The sequence below is a fragment of the Camelus ferus genome, chromosome 14 (genome assembly GCF_009834535.1).
Source record: "Camelus ferus isolate YT-003-E chromosome 14, BCGSAC_Cfer_1.0, whole genome shotgun sequence".
NCBI lineage: Eukaryota > Metazoa > Chordata > Mammalia > Artiodactyla > Camelidae > Camelus > Camelus ferus.
In genome coordinates, this window is record NC_045709.1 from 8,799,665 (window position 1) to 8,817,228 (window position 17,564).

The 17,564-nt window shown below is 43.4% G+C and overlaps 1 protein-coding gene across 1 annotated transcript in view; it reads right to left on the bottom strand.

The window, feature by feature from the left end:
* RCBTB2 (RCC1 and BTB domain containing protein 2) overlaps positions 1-17,564 on the bottom strand; it is a 43,000-nt gene that overhangs the window by 10,811 nt on the left and 14,625 nt on the right. Inside the window, 11 exon segments of the mRNA XM_032496150.1 lie at positions 1,306-1,445; positions 3,060-3,186; positions 3,695-3,885; positions 7,311-7,376; positions 9,661-9,803; positions 10,849-10,956; positions 11,099-11,257; positions 11,789-11,955; positions 14,136-14,286; positions 14,531-14,560; positions 14,562-14,687. Coding sequence (XP_032352041.1) covers positions 1,306-1,445; positions 3,060-3,186; positions 3,695-3,885; positions 7,311-7,376; positions 9,661-9,803; positions 10,849-10,956; positions 11,099-11,257; positions 11,789-11,955; positions 14,136-14,286; positions 14,531-14,560; positions 14,562-14,687 — 1,408 coding nt within the window.

The following is a 17,564-nucleotide window of genomic DNA, read 5'->3' on the forward strand; positions in this document are numbered from 1 at the left end:
CCTTAACAGACACTGGGATTTGCTCTTTGCTCCCCCTCCCCTACCGGTCACTGTCCCTCCCTCCATCCTGTTGCCTGCAACGCAAACGTGCTCTTGGACATGAGTGCGGGGCCACACGCAGCGATGCCCTGAGCTGTATCCTGGTGACACAGAGAGAAACTATCTTGTTTAAGCCACTTCCTTTTTTCATTTTACTGTTAGAGATAAAGCAAATCCTACATAATGCAACCCAAATGCTCAAAACCTCCCAAGGCTTTCCATCACACTGAGCAGAAGACTTGGGCCCTTCACCGGGGCCTCCAAGGGTGTGCCTGGTCCTGCCCAGATCCCAACTCTCACTCCAACCACCCGGGCCTTCCTCATCCTCCTCCACACCATACACGTGTTCCTGTCTCAGACCCTCGCACTGTTCCTCTGCACTGGAATGCTCTTCCCCCAGCTCCCTGCTCAGCGCACATACTCATGGAGCCTTCTCTGACCTCCCAACTCACTGATTTTATTTATTTGTTTCAGGCTGGCCTCCCTTCCCTGAGCAGCAGCTCCACAGGGGCAAGGCCTCGGCCGTCCGTTCGCAGATGCCAAGGGGAGCTGTGGCGCACAGTGGGCCCTGGACTCGCAAGCATTTGCAGAAGAAAGGAAGGAAAACTATAAAACCTCAGCAATCAGATTTTTGTTTAGCTCAGGAAAATTAAATGCTGATCTGGTAAAAAGTATTACTGAATTTATACATGTAAAATTAATATTTAATTTAAAAATTTAAGTGTTGAGCGCTTTGGTTAGCTCCTTACAGAGGCAACTCCTAATTCTTCCGTCCCACTGGCCGACAATACTGCTGACAGCTGTAAACCGAAACTTAGTATGTTTTTCACCCTGCGCTGCTGTCTCACCATCAGTAAGCCCCAGACGCAGGGAAGGCCCCACTACCTTCAGGACAGAATGCATCACAGCCCCGTCTGTCCCCAAGGGACATTCAGTTATGCAGACCAGCAGGGCTTCTTACTAAGTGCATTTTATCGGTTTTATAATGCAAATATCTTGAGGGCAGTGAGTGAGGTAGCTAAAAAGTCTCGTACAGCATCGAGTAATCAAGGGAGAATGGCACCCGCTCTGCAGGTGGTGTGATAATCACCCATCCCTTGTTTATCTTTCCAGTCAACCTCTGTATGAAGTAGGAACAAAGGGAAGGAGATGGGTTCAGCACACAAAAAAAGAACCACCACTGTGATTCCCCTCACAGCGACTTCCTTGAGGTGCTACAGAAGCCACTTCTAGGCCAATCTCTTGGTCAAGTCTGGTGGCAATTACCTACTGCCTCCTCGGGGGACAGGCTGATGCTGTCCGTGTACAGGTACTCCAGGAAGGCTCGGTAAACAGGATATGAAAATTCACTCATTTCTACAATCTCATCCTCACTGTCGTCCAACGAAGAACGAAAATGCTCACACCTGGAGGAAGAAAGAAGTGTGTCAGGTCCCAGCTTCTAGGCAACAGCAGATGACCACCCGAGGAGCACGTGCTCAGGGGGTTAAAGAGGAAATAGCTGAAGAGAAGGAAGGAAAAACCCAGCACTGCACACCTTCACGTCCTGGCCTGGGCCTCTCACTTCCTCTGCTGCCTGGACGGCTGCAAACGCCTGTTGACTACACGAGGCTGCAAACGCTCACCTGCTGTGGGGCGGCTGCCTCCCCTGCCCGGCCTCCCAGGGGCCCTCCCACACCATGTCCACAGAACAGCATTTACAGAAATCGGGTGGGTTTATTTTTAATAACTGAGTAATTTTGTTTCTTCACCTCCTGTTATGGGTCGAACTGTATCTCCAAAATTCACATGTTGAAGTCCTAACCTCGGAATATAATAGTATTTGGAAAAAGAGTCTTTACAGAGGTAATCAAGTTAAAAGAGGGTGGTCCCTAATCCAACCTGACCAGTGTCCTTATGAAAAGGAGGAATTTGGAGTGAATGCCATGTGAAGACCGGAGTTATGCTGCCACCAGCCAAGGGACGCCAAAGATGGCCAGCATGCCACCAGAAGCTGGGACAGAGGCATGAACAGATTCTTCCTCAGATCTCTCACAAAGAACCCATCCTGCGAACACTCTAATCTCGAACTTCTAGCCTCCAGAACCTTGAGAGAATAAATTTCTGCTGTTGAAACCAACCCGTCCGCCGAACTCTGCTACAGCAGCTCTAGCAAGCCCTAACCTCCCTGCGCTTCTATGCGGGGTCACGGGCTACAGCGAGGGTGAATGAGTGCCGCACAGCCCGACCTTACTAAGAGGTGAGCTGGAGACTAAAATGCCCTATTGAGTTTGTGATTCATTGCAGCAGGATTTCAATATCTGTTACACAACAACAAAATGAATCTCAAAATCATTAAGTTAAGAAGCCAGGCAGTAAAGAATACATACTGTGAATTCCATTTACATAAGCTTCTAGAAAATGCTGACCATTCTACAGTGACAGAAAGAACATCAGTGCTGGCCTGGGGTGGGGGCCTGAGGGATCTCTGAGGAACGACGGAAACGTTCTGTGTCCTGATTTGGGGCAGTGGTTTCACAAGAGTATACCAATGTCAAAACTCCTCAAACTGAACATTTTAAATACATCAATAAATGTGATTTTTAAAAATCCCTGTTAGCTTTACCTCAGCCCTGTTGCTCTTCTCTTTTCCAAGCAGCTAAACATTCGGTGTCCCAAAGCTGATTAAGGAGAGTGACTGTCGTGGGCCAAACTCAGCTCCTAGCACAGAAGTTCACGTACATCCAAGTGGTCCCTGAAGTGCTCAAAACACGCTCCCCACTGGTGGCGGCCCCCTGGTGCCAAGGTGGACAGGCCATCTGTAAAGTCTCTAAGGAAGCCGACAGTAGGTCGGCCCTGAGCCACTCCCCACTCATTGCAATGGCCTCTGTTACTTCTTGTTTCATGTACCCTGTGTTTCCCCCACTGCACTGGCCACTCACAAGGGCAATCATAATCACTGGAAGTGCCTAATATAGTTCCTTGGAACTAGAAAATAATAAACATATTTATTTCAACTCTCAAAATAAGTAATTCCTTACCTAATTTTGAGAAGGACTTTATGTGCATAAATGTACTTTCCATCCACCAGAAACTTCAGGTCTGCGGTGTTGGGGTTGTCAAATTCCCTCTTCAGGGACTCAGCCACTGTGAGGTGGTCGTCGGGTTCTAAGGGAGCAACACCCATGTTTTCTAACGCACTTGCCGGCCGGTATACAGTACTGCTCTGCTGACACTCGTGAAAACACCAGGTCCCCCAAATAACCAATCAACCGTGCTTCTTCCCCACATACGGATTCTGGCTGCGGCCACCATTAAGTGTAAGAACCTCTCACACATCTGCTTGTAAACCTGGCGAAACAACTGAAGTCCCAAACCACCTTACTAAACAAAATTTTTTGAATGTGTGAGCAAATACACTTGCTAAAAATAAAAGATATAGTTTCCCAATCACAGTAAAAAGCAATCAAAACTACTTTTCATTTAGTATAAGGTGCTGGTTTCTGACACTTTCTTGAAAAATGAATCAATCAAATTAGTTCCCTCTCACAGGAGTCCATCAGAGGGAAATAAATTATCTGATACTGCACTTAACATAGTCCTTACTATCGAAATAAAAGCACCAGGCTTCTCCTAGTTCTCAGGCCATCACCCAAATGGACAGCGATCAGCTCACCCACGGACAGGAGGCGCCACGTGACGGCGGGCGTGGCGAAGCAGGCGAACACGTCGTCGGTGCAGGAGAAGTGGGTGAGGTGGGGCAAGGTCACCGACTGGCCCCGGCACTGGCCCCACATGTACACGTGCCCTCCCTGCGTCTTGGCGGCAGACGTGTGGGCAGAGTGGCAGGCCGCAATCTCTATAATTCTAGGTTCACAAACACACACCAAGTAAACACGGTGAACAGGGAGAAGAAACAAGTTGATTTTTCTTCCCTTAGGTTTAACTGATTTTAAAAAAACAACAACAAAACAAGACTTAGACACCTAAGCTTCTACGTTTTCAGGCACCAAACAGTTCTTTACATTTAAGCTCTTTCACTGGCACTTTTACATCATGAAGATCTGCCTGGTACCACTTCTAGCCAGTAGGCCTAGAATATGTACCGTCCTGTTTTGAAACTCAAGTGCAATCCAAGAGAGTAGGGACCAAAAACAAAACAAAACAAAAAGATGATTAAATTTTTTTCTTAAAGCATTACTTATTGAAGTAGATCAAAAAAATTGGGGCTATCGTGACCCAGGGTCAATAAATCTTTTCATCAAAACATCACCAATTTTAGGGTTCAGTGGAGCATGCTGTGGGTCACCCCAACTCACACTGCAACAGTAAATACAGTGGTTCTGACTCACTGAGCTGTACTACCTGGAACCCAAAGGAGTAGTTTTCTGGGATCAACCATATGTTAGACCCCAGTTCAAAAGTTCATGATTGACAGGCAAGTAGTTCTCAGAATACTTCCTAATGGAAAACACTGACTTATTGATTTGAAAATAATTATTTTCTCTAAGAATAAGTCACTACACAGATTCAAAGATGACAGTAAACTATTTTACCCCAACTGAGGTCGCCATCTTGATTTTGCCACAGCAGACCATGGGCACCAGCCTCCTCAGTGACTCGGGCTTAGAATTTCAGGGTCATCTCTGACTTCTCCCTCCTCACTTACTGCTTTTTTCAGAACATCCAGTTGACAAGTAACAGAAATTCTTTTTTGTAATGTCTCCCATTTGTCACAGCCTGGTCAGGGACATCCAATATCTCAACTAATGTAACAGCCTCCTAGGTCTCCCTGCCTTAGAATTTCTCTCTCTTCTGACCCAAACTGCACGATGCTAGCAGGTTAATAATCCTCTGGAAACACCATTCTCATCACTACTTTCAAATCTTTATTGACATCCCATAAGATAAAATCCAGACACGTGACCTTAAGGCCTCCCTTAATTCGGCTTCTATCTATGTCCAGCTATCTTTCGAGTCACCTTTGTCCACACATCCTATGTTCCAGCAAACAGATGTCCTCACTGCGCCTCAGTGTCATTATGCACAAAGTCCTTGTTCAGGAATGCTCTTCCTTTCTCTCTGCCTTAGAAATCCTCTCAAGGCCCAGATCAAACACCACCACCGTATGCGATCTCTTGCAGCACATCCTGTCCTCACCTCTCCTACCTGGCCCTGTTCATCTTTTCAAGTGTTATGTCTCACCTATTCAGCTAGATTACAGGTTCCTGGCAGGCCAGCTCCCTGACTTATTTCTCTCTCCCTAAGCACCCAAAATAGTGTCTTACTAAAGACAATCTGTAGGTCATTTTATTGACTAAATAACACAGAGCAGCTGAAGGTTGGATAAGGCCCCACTGACCAAGGCTAGCAACTGAAGGGTGGAGATATTCCTCCATGACCTGTTTAAATTAGACGTTTCCCATTCGTGGAGGGAGCTGGTCCTCATACTACCTAGAGGCTGCTGTGGTGGCTTGCCTCAGGAGGCTGAGATACATTGTTTTCACGTGTGGCTCAAATAATTTCACTGATTTATCAGAGGGCAGCTCTCAGCTCTTGAGAACCCAAGAGTACTAGAGAAGAGGCTCTGACATCCCGCAGGAGAGGGTCTAGGCTTGGAGTCCAGCAGACCCAGGTCTGGATCACAGCCCTGTTACTAGGCTGTGTGACCGCGCACAAGTCCCTCAGCCTCCAGGAGCCTCAGTTTCGTCGCACTGCAAGGCTAGCACATGAGAATGTAATGACAGAATGTTAAGCACCAAGCACAATGCATGGTGCACAAATTGCACCATAACAGTACAGGTCTCTTCCCATTATTACTACTACTACTCATGGGCTGGGAGTCAGCCAGTAACCCATAGAGGCAAGTTACTCAAACTCATCATCTGTTTTATCATCTTTAAAAATAAAGGCAGGGGGGGAGCAGAATACAAAAAAGCCATCATCTCACAGGCTTGTGGTGAAAAGTAAATGAAATAAGAGACGTAGCACAGCGAACATTCAAAAGCAGTTTCTTCCTGTGATGAAAATGTTTACCAGCTGCAGGAACCTGGGGCCTGCCCTGAGGAGCTCACGATTTAGCTGAAGAGGGAAGTCACACATCTGTGAAGTTACAAACCAAGTCCAAATAACCATCAGAATATGGCAGTGACTACTACAGTGCTCTGGTGAGTAAAGGAACATCTTCCCTGGGGACTCCTCGGGGAGTATTTCAGAACCTGGGCCACGCTGGCTTTGGGTTTGTCAAAGAAGTGGAGTAAGAGCATCTGAGGCAGAGAGAAAAGCACGTGCAAATGTGGAATGAGCACAGGACGGAACCAGCAAGACCAGACAGGGTACAACACCAAGAGGACCAACTGCAGCAGAGAGGCGCCTTGGGGAGCAGAGAGCACGAGGTTCACTAGGAACAGTGGCGTTGGTCTTAAATTCAAGACTGAGTGTGGATTTGAGCTCATGTGACAAATGGGAAACAGCTCTGTAAACAGGGCCAGGAAGTAATGAAAATGGTGTTCTTAGATTAATCTGGCAATTGTGTGCAAGATAAGACTGAAGGAAGAGATGGAACAGTCTAGAAAGCGAGCTGGGGAAGGCTGAAAGGAGTGCAGATGTCACGTCCGAGCCACGAGGCCACGAGGCCAAGAAAGAATCAGGGTGGCCACAGGTATCACTGGGAGGAGGAAGAGGAGTCGGACATGGCCCGAGCGGGAGTCTAAGAAAACACCAGCCAGCAGTGCCGAGCGGGGGCCGCAGTGCAGGTCTGATGGCAGGACGGGGCTCAACACAGAGCGCGAAGCACATAATTAAAGAAGAAAGGGCCTTCTACATTTCACCCGCTTTAGCTATAAGCAATCTGGTATTCTCCGGAGGCAGGAGAGGTTGGAACAGCCCAACAGTGTTCAGATAAACATTCATTAACCGCTCTTGTTCTTAACATATCTAAGCACTTCCACAGCGACCTACTAGGCAAGGACTTTTGGATTTTTTGAGTACCTTTTGTACACTTTGGGAGACCACTGACAGTGACAGCCTCTCTTTTCCCTGATAATGTTCTATAAGAAATGTTAACTGACTGGAGCACAATCATAGCCTCCTGTGCTAAACTACCCAACACCAGAAAATCAGGATAACCTCGTTCCTACATTCACTTCTGAAACATTTACCCATTAACCTCCAGGAGAGGGGAGCAGCCTTTGCCATTACAGGAGGCGGGAACACTGCTTCCACAGCCAGGGGTTAGGATGCAGAAAAGCTAGGAAGGCTGGCCCCCCCTGAACACGGCCTGGGGTGTTTACCTGGAGCACCTAGCGCCACACGGAAAGGCAGGGGTGGGGCACGGGCGTGGCTGACCGCAGCAGCTGCTACAGGAAGGAGAGCGGAGAAAGTTTAGAGGCAACCTTCAGGTCTCGGCTTGGGACTCAAGCATCTGCCAAGGCAGGCGCCTTGCCTTTGCCTCAGGTCATCTGTCCTTAAATCTGATTCATACCAAGAAGCAAATTCTGAAGCTCAGATTTTCCGGTCATACATGTAACAGACGCTGACTATAAACTGAGCTAACCTTTACTGTCAGGATGTCTGGTGTATTTCCTTCCCACTTTATTTTGTAGCTATTCTTAATGGGGAAAAAATTTACTATGCGTTCATCATGAACAGGTTTTGTCACGTCGACCAAATGACCCGCGACAACCCCACAGCTTAATAGCTGAAAAGTACTAGAAACAAAATAGCAGAGAGTGAGAAGATGCAAAACAGAAAACAAGGGGGAAAAGCTACTCCGTGAGGAAGCAGAATAGTGGAGAAGAAATCGTGGCAATAAGATTCAGAGCAGTGATTCCCAATCTTGCTTCTGTAAGAGGCCAACACTATTAATAACCACAAGAGGCCACAGGATTCACAAAAATGCAAGGCAGAGTTAGTTTTAAATCAATTGAACTTAAAACATGCTTTTATGGCACTTTAAGAATAAAGACACAAATGCTGGTAAATCAAAGTACTGAGAATTCAGAAAGATTGGGAATAACTGGGTTGGAGAGGCACTTTAATTATTAAAATCACTTCTGTGTGAACATAAATTGCTAACACGTGTTAGCATCCTTCATCATAAATAGACCTCAATGAGAAAAATGTTTAATCAGGTTTCCCTTGCATTGTTGTTTGAGCAAATAATCCAATGCAGGCAGATTTGCACTTTCAACTTCTGTGAACAGGTAACCAAGACCTGACGATCCACCCCGCCCCAAGTTCCATCCCATTCTCTCTCCAGCTAAGCTTCCCCGTAATGGGCCCCAGGAGTCAGGAGTTCCTGAGAGAGAAGTCATAACGTGTCTGCAAAGTGTCAGTCACTGAAAAGGGCGGGCAGGTGCAGGACAAGTCCCAGCAGACTCACAGGTTCCTCCCTCGCCTTGTTCGTGTGATGGGGCCTGCAAGCTCAGAAGTTACCATGTGAAATTCAAGCATGGAAGACTGAGAAAGCAGGAACATCGCATGCAAAACACTCATCTTTGATACTTGTAGCCCAAATCACGTTTACGTGGACAACATCAAGTGTACAAGTATTTAGCTGTTTCCACTTGTTTTACAGATCTAATTTAAAAATAATTTTTTAAGTTATGAAGTTTTTTAAAAAGACAAAAAGCAATGCTAACTCCCAAGTGCCAGGTAAGGACCTGACACTCACATAACTTCTGGGCCCTGTTTCTCTGCCTCTCTTGCTTTCCCCACTACAGCTTGTGTGGCCCAGCGTGACCAGAGTCAGAAAACCCGGCACTCATGCTGGGACGGCCGGGACCAGGAGCTACAACGTGGGGTGGGTTGCTGGTGGCCGGATGGCAGTGGGTTCTGTGAGTTCAAGGACAGATGAGTTCAAGTTTATGTTAAATGTGGCAGCACCAGAAAAATGGTAAAATGCCATACAGACAGCTTGTTTTTACATGTTACCTCTGTTTGATCCTTTAACACTTCTTTGCTGTTTTGTCTAAATACTAAATGTCCCCACTGACTGGACTGGCTAGCCGGAGGCATTTTTGTGACCATTCAAGGCCTCAAGATCGTCTTCTCTTTTTACTGAGTAGCTCTGAACTACCTTTAAAAGAACCGAAAATGGCCTGGCCATTTCATTATCTTTCCTTCTCCCTAATTCTTAGGGGTCCAGGGTCTTACTGTAAGATCTGGGGGTGGGGGAAGGTTTGTTAACCAATTTAATGTAGGTTCAATAAAAGTAGCCAGGTTCATAATCCTCAAATGAAAATCAAGAGGGCTGAAAATGACCATTTGGTTCTTCATTTTCATTGTTGTTTCATCATCTTCCTCTTAAGACTATAAAATAGAAGACAACGAGAATGAGGGGAAAGGTCATTTCTGAGCAAGAAGAATAGTGCGGAAGAGCTGCTGGAGGTTTAGTCATTGCAGCTGGTGTGGAGTAGCTGCTGGAGGTATAGGTGAAATACGGGTATGTGGAAATAGAACATTTAACACACACTCAACCTCCCCAACGATTCATTAAGCCAATTTCAAAAAGGAATGAGTGCTCTTGTTCAAGAATATTCTTGAATACTAGCAGTAAATAGCCCACAATTCTGTACCATGTCTAAGTTTTGTTTAATCAGTAAAAAAAAACTGAAGTTATTTTGAAAATCCACATATTACCTGTCCTTTTCCACAACGATAGGAGTAGGGTAGGACTGGTTACTTTTATTGCCAGTGCCCAACTGGCCATAGGAATTTGCGCCCCAAGCATACACTTGACCTTCATCTGTTAATACTAATGTGTGTGCGTAGCCACAGGCAACCTGGAAAGAGAAAAGCCAAATCTACTCAGGCCTGCAGATAAAAGGAAATGTGCTTTCACAAGATAGGTTAAGAATCAAAACTTTAAAAAAAAAAAAAGAAGGAAGGAAGAAAGGAAAGAAAGAGGAAGAGGCAGCCCAGAGAGGTAAGCATAAATTTAACCAGTATCCCCCCAGAGCTAGCTTAGGTCCCATGTGTGGTGAACAGTGCAGTGAGACCAACAGGAGCCCCTCAGTGACAGGAGGCCAGTTCATTCAGCTTTAATTTAGCATTCATTATGCTCGCAGAGATCAAGGGGTGCGAAGTGAATAAGAAATAGGCACTTTTATTTTTTAAGAATTATTTTCTTTTTTTAATTATAAAAGTAAAACTTTTTTTAAATAAGAAAGTTCAATGTGAAAAAAATATTGAAAAGTATAATTATGAAAGTAATCTCAAGATCAGGATTTTTTTCTATTTATAGAGATATGCACTGATAACTTAAAAAAAATCATATTGTAAAAGTACTCCTGTGTCTTTCTTTTTACTTAACATCACATATAGCACTATTTCCCTACCATTAAAAACCTTTTTAAGCATCATTTCTGTCCTTATAAGTTTACTGTAACTTATTTAACCATTAACTTTATGTTTGATTAGATAAATTATACTTCATCTATTATTTGTTATTCTTTTTTTTTTTCTTTATCTTCACTAATTCTGTTGGTCACTTTCTCTTTGCTTTCTTAGGATAATACCCTAAGAGTAGAATTCCAGATCAAAAGGTATGAATATTTTTAAGACTCCTGATGCATATGGCCAAAGTTTCCTTGGAAAAGATGGTAACAATTTACATTCCAACAGCTATTATGAGAGTGCCCTGGAAATATAAATTTTCTGATAAACATCTACAACTTAATTCATGGAAAGAGAGCTTTAACTTTACTTCAGTCAAGATATCCAAGCAGCTAACTTTTCATACCACTAAGAAAACTATGTTTTCAGTACACTGATATCTTTACACTGTAGACTTAAAAACAAGCACATAGAAACCAAAAGTGGGCGTACCCGCTGGACACGAATGCCTTGCAAAGCTGCTATTCTGCAGGGGGTTGGCTGGTTGCCGCCGCTGCCAAGTCCCAGCTGCCCATTCCCATTATAACCCCAGACGAAGACCTGAGAGAAAATGAGAGACTCAATGCCCACAAAAGATGAGACAAAACGCAATCAAGGTCTCTGTTGTGAGAAACGTGCATGTTGGTCTGACACTGATAAGGCAGAGAGGTTTTTTAAGCAACATATGAAATAACGTTCTTACCTCCCCAGTGTCCACCACTGCCATGGAGCACATCTGCCCACAGGCGATGTTCACGACCACTTTATTCTGTAAGCAGCCAGTGACTCTTCGAGGGATCGGCTGATTAGCTGTTGATCCAGACCCTATCTGCCCGGAGTTATTATAACCCCAGGCAAACACCTATTTGGCAGAAGAGATCAATAAATGAAACACACTAATATGTATAGTGTCTCTATTGGCACTTGGAGCGCTCCATCTTTGCCCTCAAAGTGTTTGATATTCATAAATCCTCACAACACGGGCAAAAAAGTTTTCAGAGAATTCTAACAAAATGTGTTACTTTGTAAAATTAGGTTACTGGCATTATCTACACAAACAGTAAAAATTACTATCAAATATCATATAATCCTTATAAAAGTATCTACTTGGCCTCAGTCATATTTTCCAGCATTTGGGGATTTTTCTTTTTGCCAATAATCCCCTTGAGTATAGCAATACAGAAGTAATAATACGTCTTTTTAAATGTTGCTGTTATAGAAAACCTTACTACATACAGGTACACTTCACCAAGTAAAGACCATGACTATGAATTGCTAACAAGAGGAAGACTGAATTTGAGGTAGGTGGTTATTTTAATCAAATGATTGTATTTCCAGGGCTGCTACAGGAATCTGTCTAACGATCAATGAGATTTATGCTGACTATTCTCACCTCTCCATCAGATGTTAGCACCAAAGAATGGTAAGACCCACAGGCAACTTCAGTAACTTGTTTGTTTGACAAATTAGTAGATATATGACAGGGCACTAAACCATGATTAGTTGTCCCGTTGCCCAGCTGGCTGTAAGCATTATGACCCCAGGTAAAGACTTCTCCTTCTGAAATAAAAAGAAACACAACCAGATTTCAAAATATCTAATTCATTATGGGAAAATACATATAGCACACTTCCACAAATGGAAACTGAAACTTCACATGCAAAAGCTAATCAACTTCCCTATTCTCATCAAACTCATTCTAGAAAAGGAAGACATTTGGAAAGTTAAACTACATTCCACCTCAAAGCAACAAGATGAAATTTAAATGCAGGCAATTATAATAGCTGCAAGATAGGTTTTTAATAAATAACAGAGAAAAGGCAGCTAATAGTAATGGAAAAAAACATTAGATTGAAAGTCAAAAGATTGTAAGGTCATTTAATGTCTCTGGACCTTAATTTCCTTATCTATGAAATAATCACCAAGTTAGTTTTTTAAACCTTTGTAATATTACTTATTGTACAGTATAATACACATTCATAAAAATTCATAAAATATGCAGTTTTGTAAATAATTACAAAGCACATCCATTTACTTCCACTCAAGAAATATCTTATAATCACCCCAAAAGCCCCCACATATACACTCTGAATAACAGAATTTAGTCTTTCCTGGTTTTAAACTTTAAATAAGTGGAATAACACAGTACATACTTCTTTCATCTGTATTTTCTACCTGTTGTCTCTTTGTGTGACATTCTAGATAATTTCTTCTATTTTCCAATCTAATAATTTTCTCTTTTGCTGTGTCCAAACTGCTGCAAAACTTGTCCACTGAGTTTTTCATTTTGATAATTACTTTATTTGGTTCTCTTTCAAATCTTCTATGATCTCTCCAAGTAACCTCAAGTTCATTCCTTAATCCTTCAAACACAATGAATACAGCCATCTTATAACTGGTGTCTAATAATTTTAATATCTGATATTTAGTAGCCAGTTTTTGCTATGTTTTTTGCTGGTTCTCATTCACGGATCCTTGTTTCCTTGGTTATTTTTGACTATGTGCTATTAATTGCATGGAACAATTATTTTTCAATAGCATTACACTTCCCCGAGCCTGGGATGAAGGTGCTTTCCTCTAGAAAGGATCTGCATTAACTTCTCTCATGTCTTTAAGCCACTTAAAGGTACCTCTCTGATAAATTCCAAGGCTTGAGAGTATGGACCATGAATCTGATGGGAACTGGAATACAAATTCATGGTTATAACCTCTCAGGGAGAGGTTTTCTTTCTTTCTGTTTTCTCCCTGCTTTGCTCAGAGCCAAGGAACTTTTCTGTTGATTCCTGAGAGATGGGAGAACTTCCTTAGCCTTGCCCTGAGTGTAGCCCTTTGATATTCAGCCTAATGTGAGGTCTTTGACTTGTGACCCCTTCATTTCATGAGTACATCAAACCACAACTCTGTTAAGTGCATACGCAGATGCCTTAAAGGCAAAATTAGCTTCAAGGTCCCCTCTTCCCTCTTAAATTCATACTTTCTCTTAAATATGGTCTGATAATTCCTTTCTGCCTGATCAGTGTTCTGATGCTTTTATGAAAAAAAAAATTTTAAATATTGTACCTAGAATTTTTATCTGTTTTCAGTGTAGAAGTGGTCTGATACTACTGGCAACCAAAAATCCCTAAAACTTATGTTTTAAATGTGAAATAAATATACAAGAGTATTTATAAAATTTATTTTCAATGTAAATAATACTAATGAGTACCCAGCTTAAGAAAAACTCAAGTTATAATTGTAATGTCTCATCAGTCTGAATACGTGGAAGAGCCATGAGAATATTTAATTCCTTATACTACTAATACCAACTGCAGCCATCAGCCACTGTTTAACGTCAGAACCACAGAACGCTAAGAGTCAGGGAAGATCTCCGAAGCTAGCTTTAATCCTCTCTGTTCATAGCTCGAGAATGTCAAGTTCAAAAAGTCCAGAGTGAGTTCAGCATTACTAAGGCAAAATAATCTCACTTATAAAGTATAAACAAAAGCGGTTTACTTGGCTTATAGCATTGTCATTCTTACACTCAAAGTGCCAGTAACTGCTACCATGTGCTACATTATCTTCTTTTGATATTCAGACACGTTCATATTTCATGTCAGTCTGAAGCATAGTCAGGTTCACAGGGGACAGCCGAAAAGCCTTGCCCAATCAAAAAGTATGTTCTCGATGTAAGGTGTAGTCCTAGTCCTGTTTCTCAACAGATAAAGCAACGGTTAGAACTCTACACCGTGCTCCTAGGTTACCTGTTGTTGCAAGGACAACATGCGGGCCACTCCCGTAGCTGAGGCAGGCGATTTTTTTGCCACTTAACGAGTCCAGTCTCCGAGGTTCGATGGTGCTCTGGACATCACCTAATCCCAAACAGCCACAGCAGTTTGTGCCAAGCACAAAAACCTGTGGGAGAAGCCACTGTTAGGTCACGCAGCTCTAGTTCTGACAAACCTGTGATCCCATTCAAGGAGGCACAGTTCCCCTAAAGGAAAACTGCTTCATTATTTAGTAGGTAAGAATCTACTCTCCATGGCTTTTTTTTTTAAAACCTTAATTCCTTCCTTAATTCCTCAGTTCCCCCAAGATCTTCAATTCTGCAAATCCATTACTGAAAATGTAAGTGGCTGAGCATTTTGGTCCACATCACCTCGTCATTCACTGTAGTGTATAAAACTTCAGTTGCCAGCGCTGCCGAAGACGCAGGCCTGACGAACTAACTGCAGTTCTTCTTCAGAGCAAAGGGAGAAAATTGGCCACTTGCCCACATCTAACATCTTCAAAGACGACAGAGTAGCCCGTACTGGCTGAAAAGGAAAAAAAAATATATATATATGTATATATTTGATTAAAAAAAATATATATATATGTTTGTTAATAAAAAGTGCATTTTCTTTGCCCCTTTCACTTCTGTGGATGAGTCAGAGTTGGTGTGAGGAGGAACACGCTACTCTGGAGAGGCCGTCACAGCTGTGGGAACTGCCTTTGTAAGCGCGGCTGCTTCAGTCCTGCTCTCACCGCAACAGAGGACCACTGGCCTGGATGGAATCAGACCTCACCTACTAATTTTCCTCAAGGACACAGGAATCACCCAAGGCTGAACTCCGGGGGAGCTGAAGGTCTGGCAAGCACTGTCAGTGTTGGCTCTGTCGTAGTGTAGCTCTGGAAACTAGGCTGGTTATAAAAGCAGGGAAAATTGAGAGGAGACTGCTACTTCATCCGCTGCCTAAGTTTTTGGGAAAGAATAATACTGAAAGTGACACCAAGGGAAAAGTTCAGAAGTTTCAGTTCATGGGTCAGTCCCAATCATTCAGTGTGAGAGCTGGTGGGCTCCCTCATCGCCCCATACAGGTTTGGGGACTGGTAGGAAGAACCGCCCAGGAAGTATGTGTATTCATTTGCTACGGCTGCTGTAACACAGTACCACTGAGTAGCTTAAACAACAGAACTTTACTTTCGCATGGTTTTGGAGGCTAGAAGCTCAAAGTCAAGGTATCAGCTGGTTTGCTTTCTTCTAAGGGTTGTGACGGAAAGATCTGTTTCAGGCCTCTCCCCTTGGCTTGCAGATGGCCGTACTCTCCCTGTGTCTTCACTTCATCTTCCCCAACGTGTGTCTGTCTCTGTGTCTAAATCTCCCCTTCTGATAAGGACATAGGTCCTACTGGATTAGGTCACCCTAATGACCTCAACTTAACTAAACGAATTACATCTGCAGTGACCCCTTTCCCGAATAAGGTTACCTTCAAAAGTAACTAAGTGTCTTAGTCTATGTTCAGGCTGCTACACCAAAACGCCATAGACTGGGCAGCTTATGAACAAAAGTTTATTTCTTACAGTTCTGGAGGCTGGAATGTCCAAGGCCAAGGTGCCAGCACAGTCACGTTCTGATGAGGGCACCCTTCCTGGTCCATAGCCATTGCCTTCTCACTGTGTCCAAACATGGTGGGAGGGGCCAGGGGTGTCTCCGGAGCACCTATTATAAAGCACTAATCCTATTCATGAAGCTTCTACCCTGATAACTCAAGCACCTCCTAAAGGTCCCACCTCTAATACCATCACCTTTGATGGTTAGGATTTCGACATGAATTCGGGGGAGGGGGGGGTGGAGAGGATCAAATCCCTAACAGCATACATTAAGATCATGAGCACTTGCACTCCCATTAGAGCATTCAATGTGGACATTATAAAGCTGTTTTAAAGAGAAATTTTACTTATTTGCTATATTGGAAACATTTTTACTTACTTTTCAACTTTCAAAAATTTTGATGATTACAATAAGATGCATAAATAGCCAATTTGCCTATCAAATGGCATAGTTGGCCATTTCCCTCAATAATCACCATACTCTTAATTTAAAGGAACAAGGGATTGTCTAAGGCCTGTCTCTCCCATCAGCTATTAATTCATTCTTACCAGCAAATATGTTCTCGTAGAGAGCTGATCAGACTTGCTACTTACTTTCTACAGATTGGAAAGGATATTTGTGCCTTCAACCTGAGGAGCTGGGTGAAGATATCAAACATACATATAAAATGAGGAACTCGCTCATGTGATTATGGAAGCTCAGAAGTCCTACATCTGCACTGGCAAACTGGAGACCCAGGAAAGCTGACAGCATATATTCAGTTTGAGTCCAAAGGCCTGAGCACCAAGGGAGACAATCATGTAAATTCAATCTGAGGGCAGAAGATGAAATGAGATGTCCCAGATCAATCAGTGAGGCAGGAAAAGTGGGATGAACTCCTCCTTCCTCTGCCTTTTGATCCATTCAGGTTCTCAACAGACTGGATGATGCCCCCTACACTGGGGAGGGCAACCCATTTCCTGAGTGCTGTTCCCATCTGGAAACACCCTCACAGACACACCCAAAAACAATGTTTAACCTGGACACCAGGGGCCACACAAGTTGACACGTAAAATTAACTATTGCACAGCGTTAAGACACAGTGAAGACAGCCTTGTGAAGATGGAGCCAGAGACTGGCACGATCCAGACAGGTTCAGGAACACCAAGGAATGCTGGGAACCACCAGAAGCTGGAAGAGGGAGGGAAGGCTTCTTCCCTAGAGCCTTCAGAGAGCGTGGCCCTGCCGACACCTTGATTTCAGACTTCCAGGCTCCAGAACTGTCAGAGAATAAGTTTCTGTTGTTTTAAGCCACCCAGTTTGTGGTAGTTTGTTAGGGCAGAAACTAATATAGAGGGAAGCAGCTGGTCACCACTAACAGCATCAATCTCAGTGAGCGACAGAGCCCGAAGCAGGGCTCTTAGATGCCCAGAATCAGGTCACAAGTCCAATCAGCTCCTTAACACTCATCTACAAATTATGAGTTCTCAATTTTCCTCCTGGCCCACCTCTACAAAACCTACAGTACCCAGGCCATGACTCTACTGACCACTGGGATTCCAGGGGGGAGGTCTGTAATGTCACCTGCAGTCATACACTGGGCAAAGGATGCTACTCGTTGAGAGAATGTTGGGTCTGACGGTGTCCGTGGACATTTACTGAGTGTCAGATACTAAGATATAAAAATGAGACATAATTATTCCCTTCATGGAGCTCACAATTTAATAGAAAGCAAATAATTACAATATAACCTAAGTACAATGGAGGTGTGTATTCACTGCTTTTTATATCTGTCAGAAGGCTGGCTACTGGAGGTTAGTTATCAAAAATTCGTTTCTCT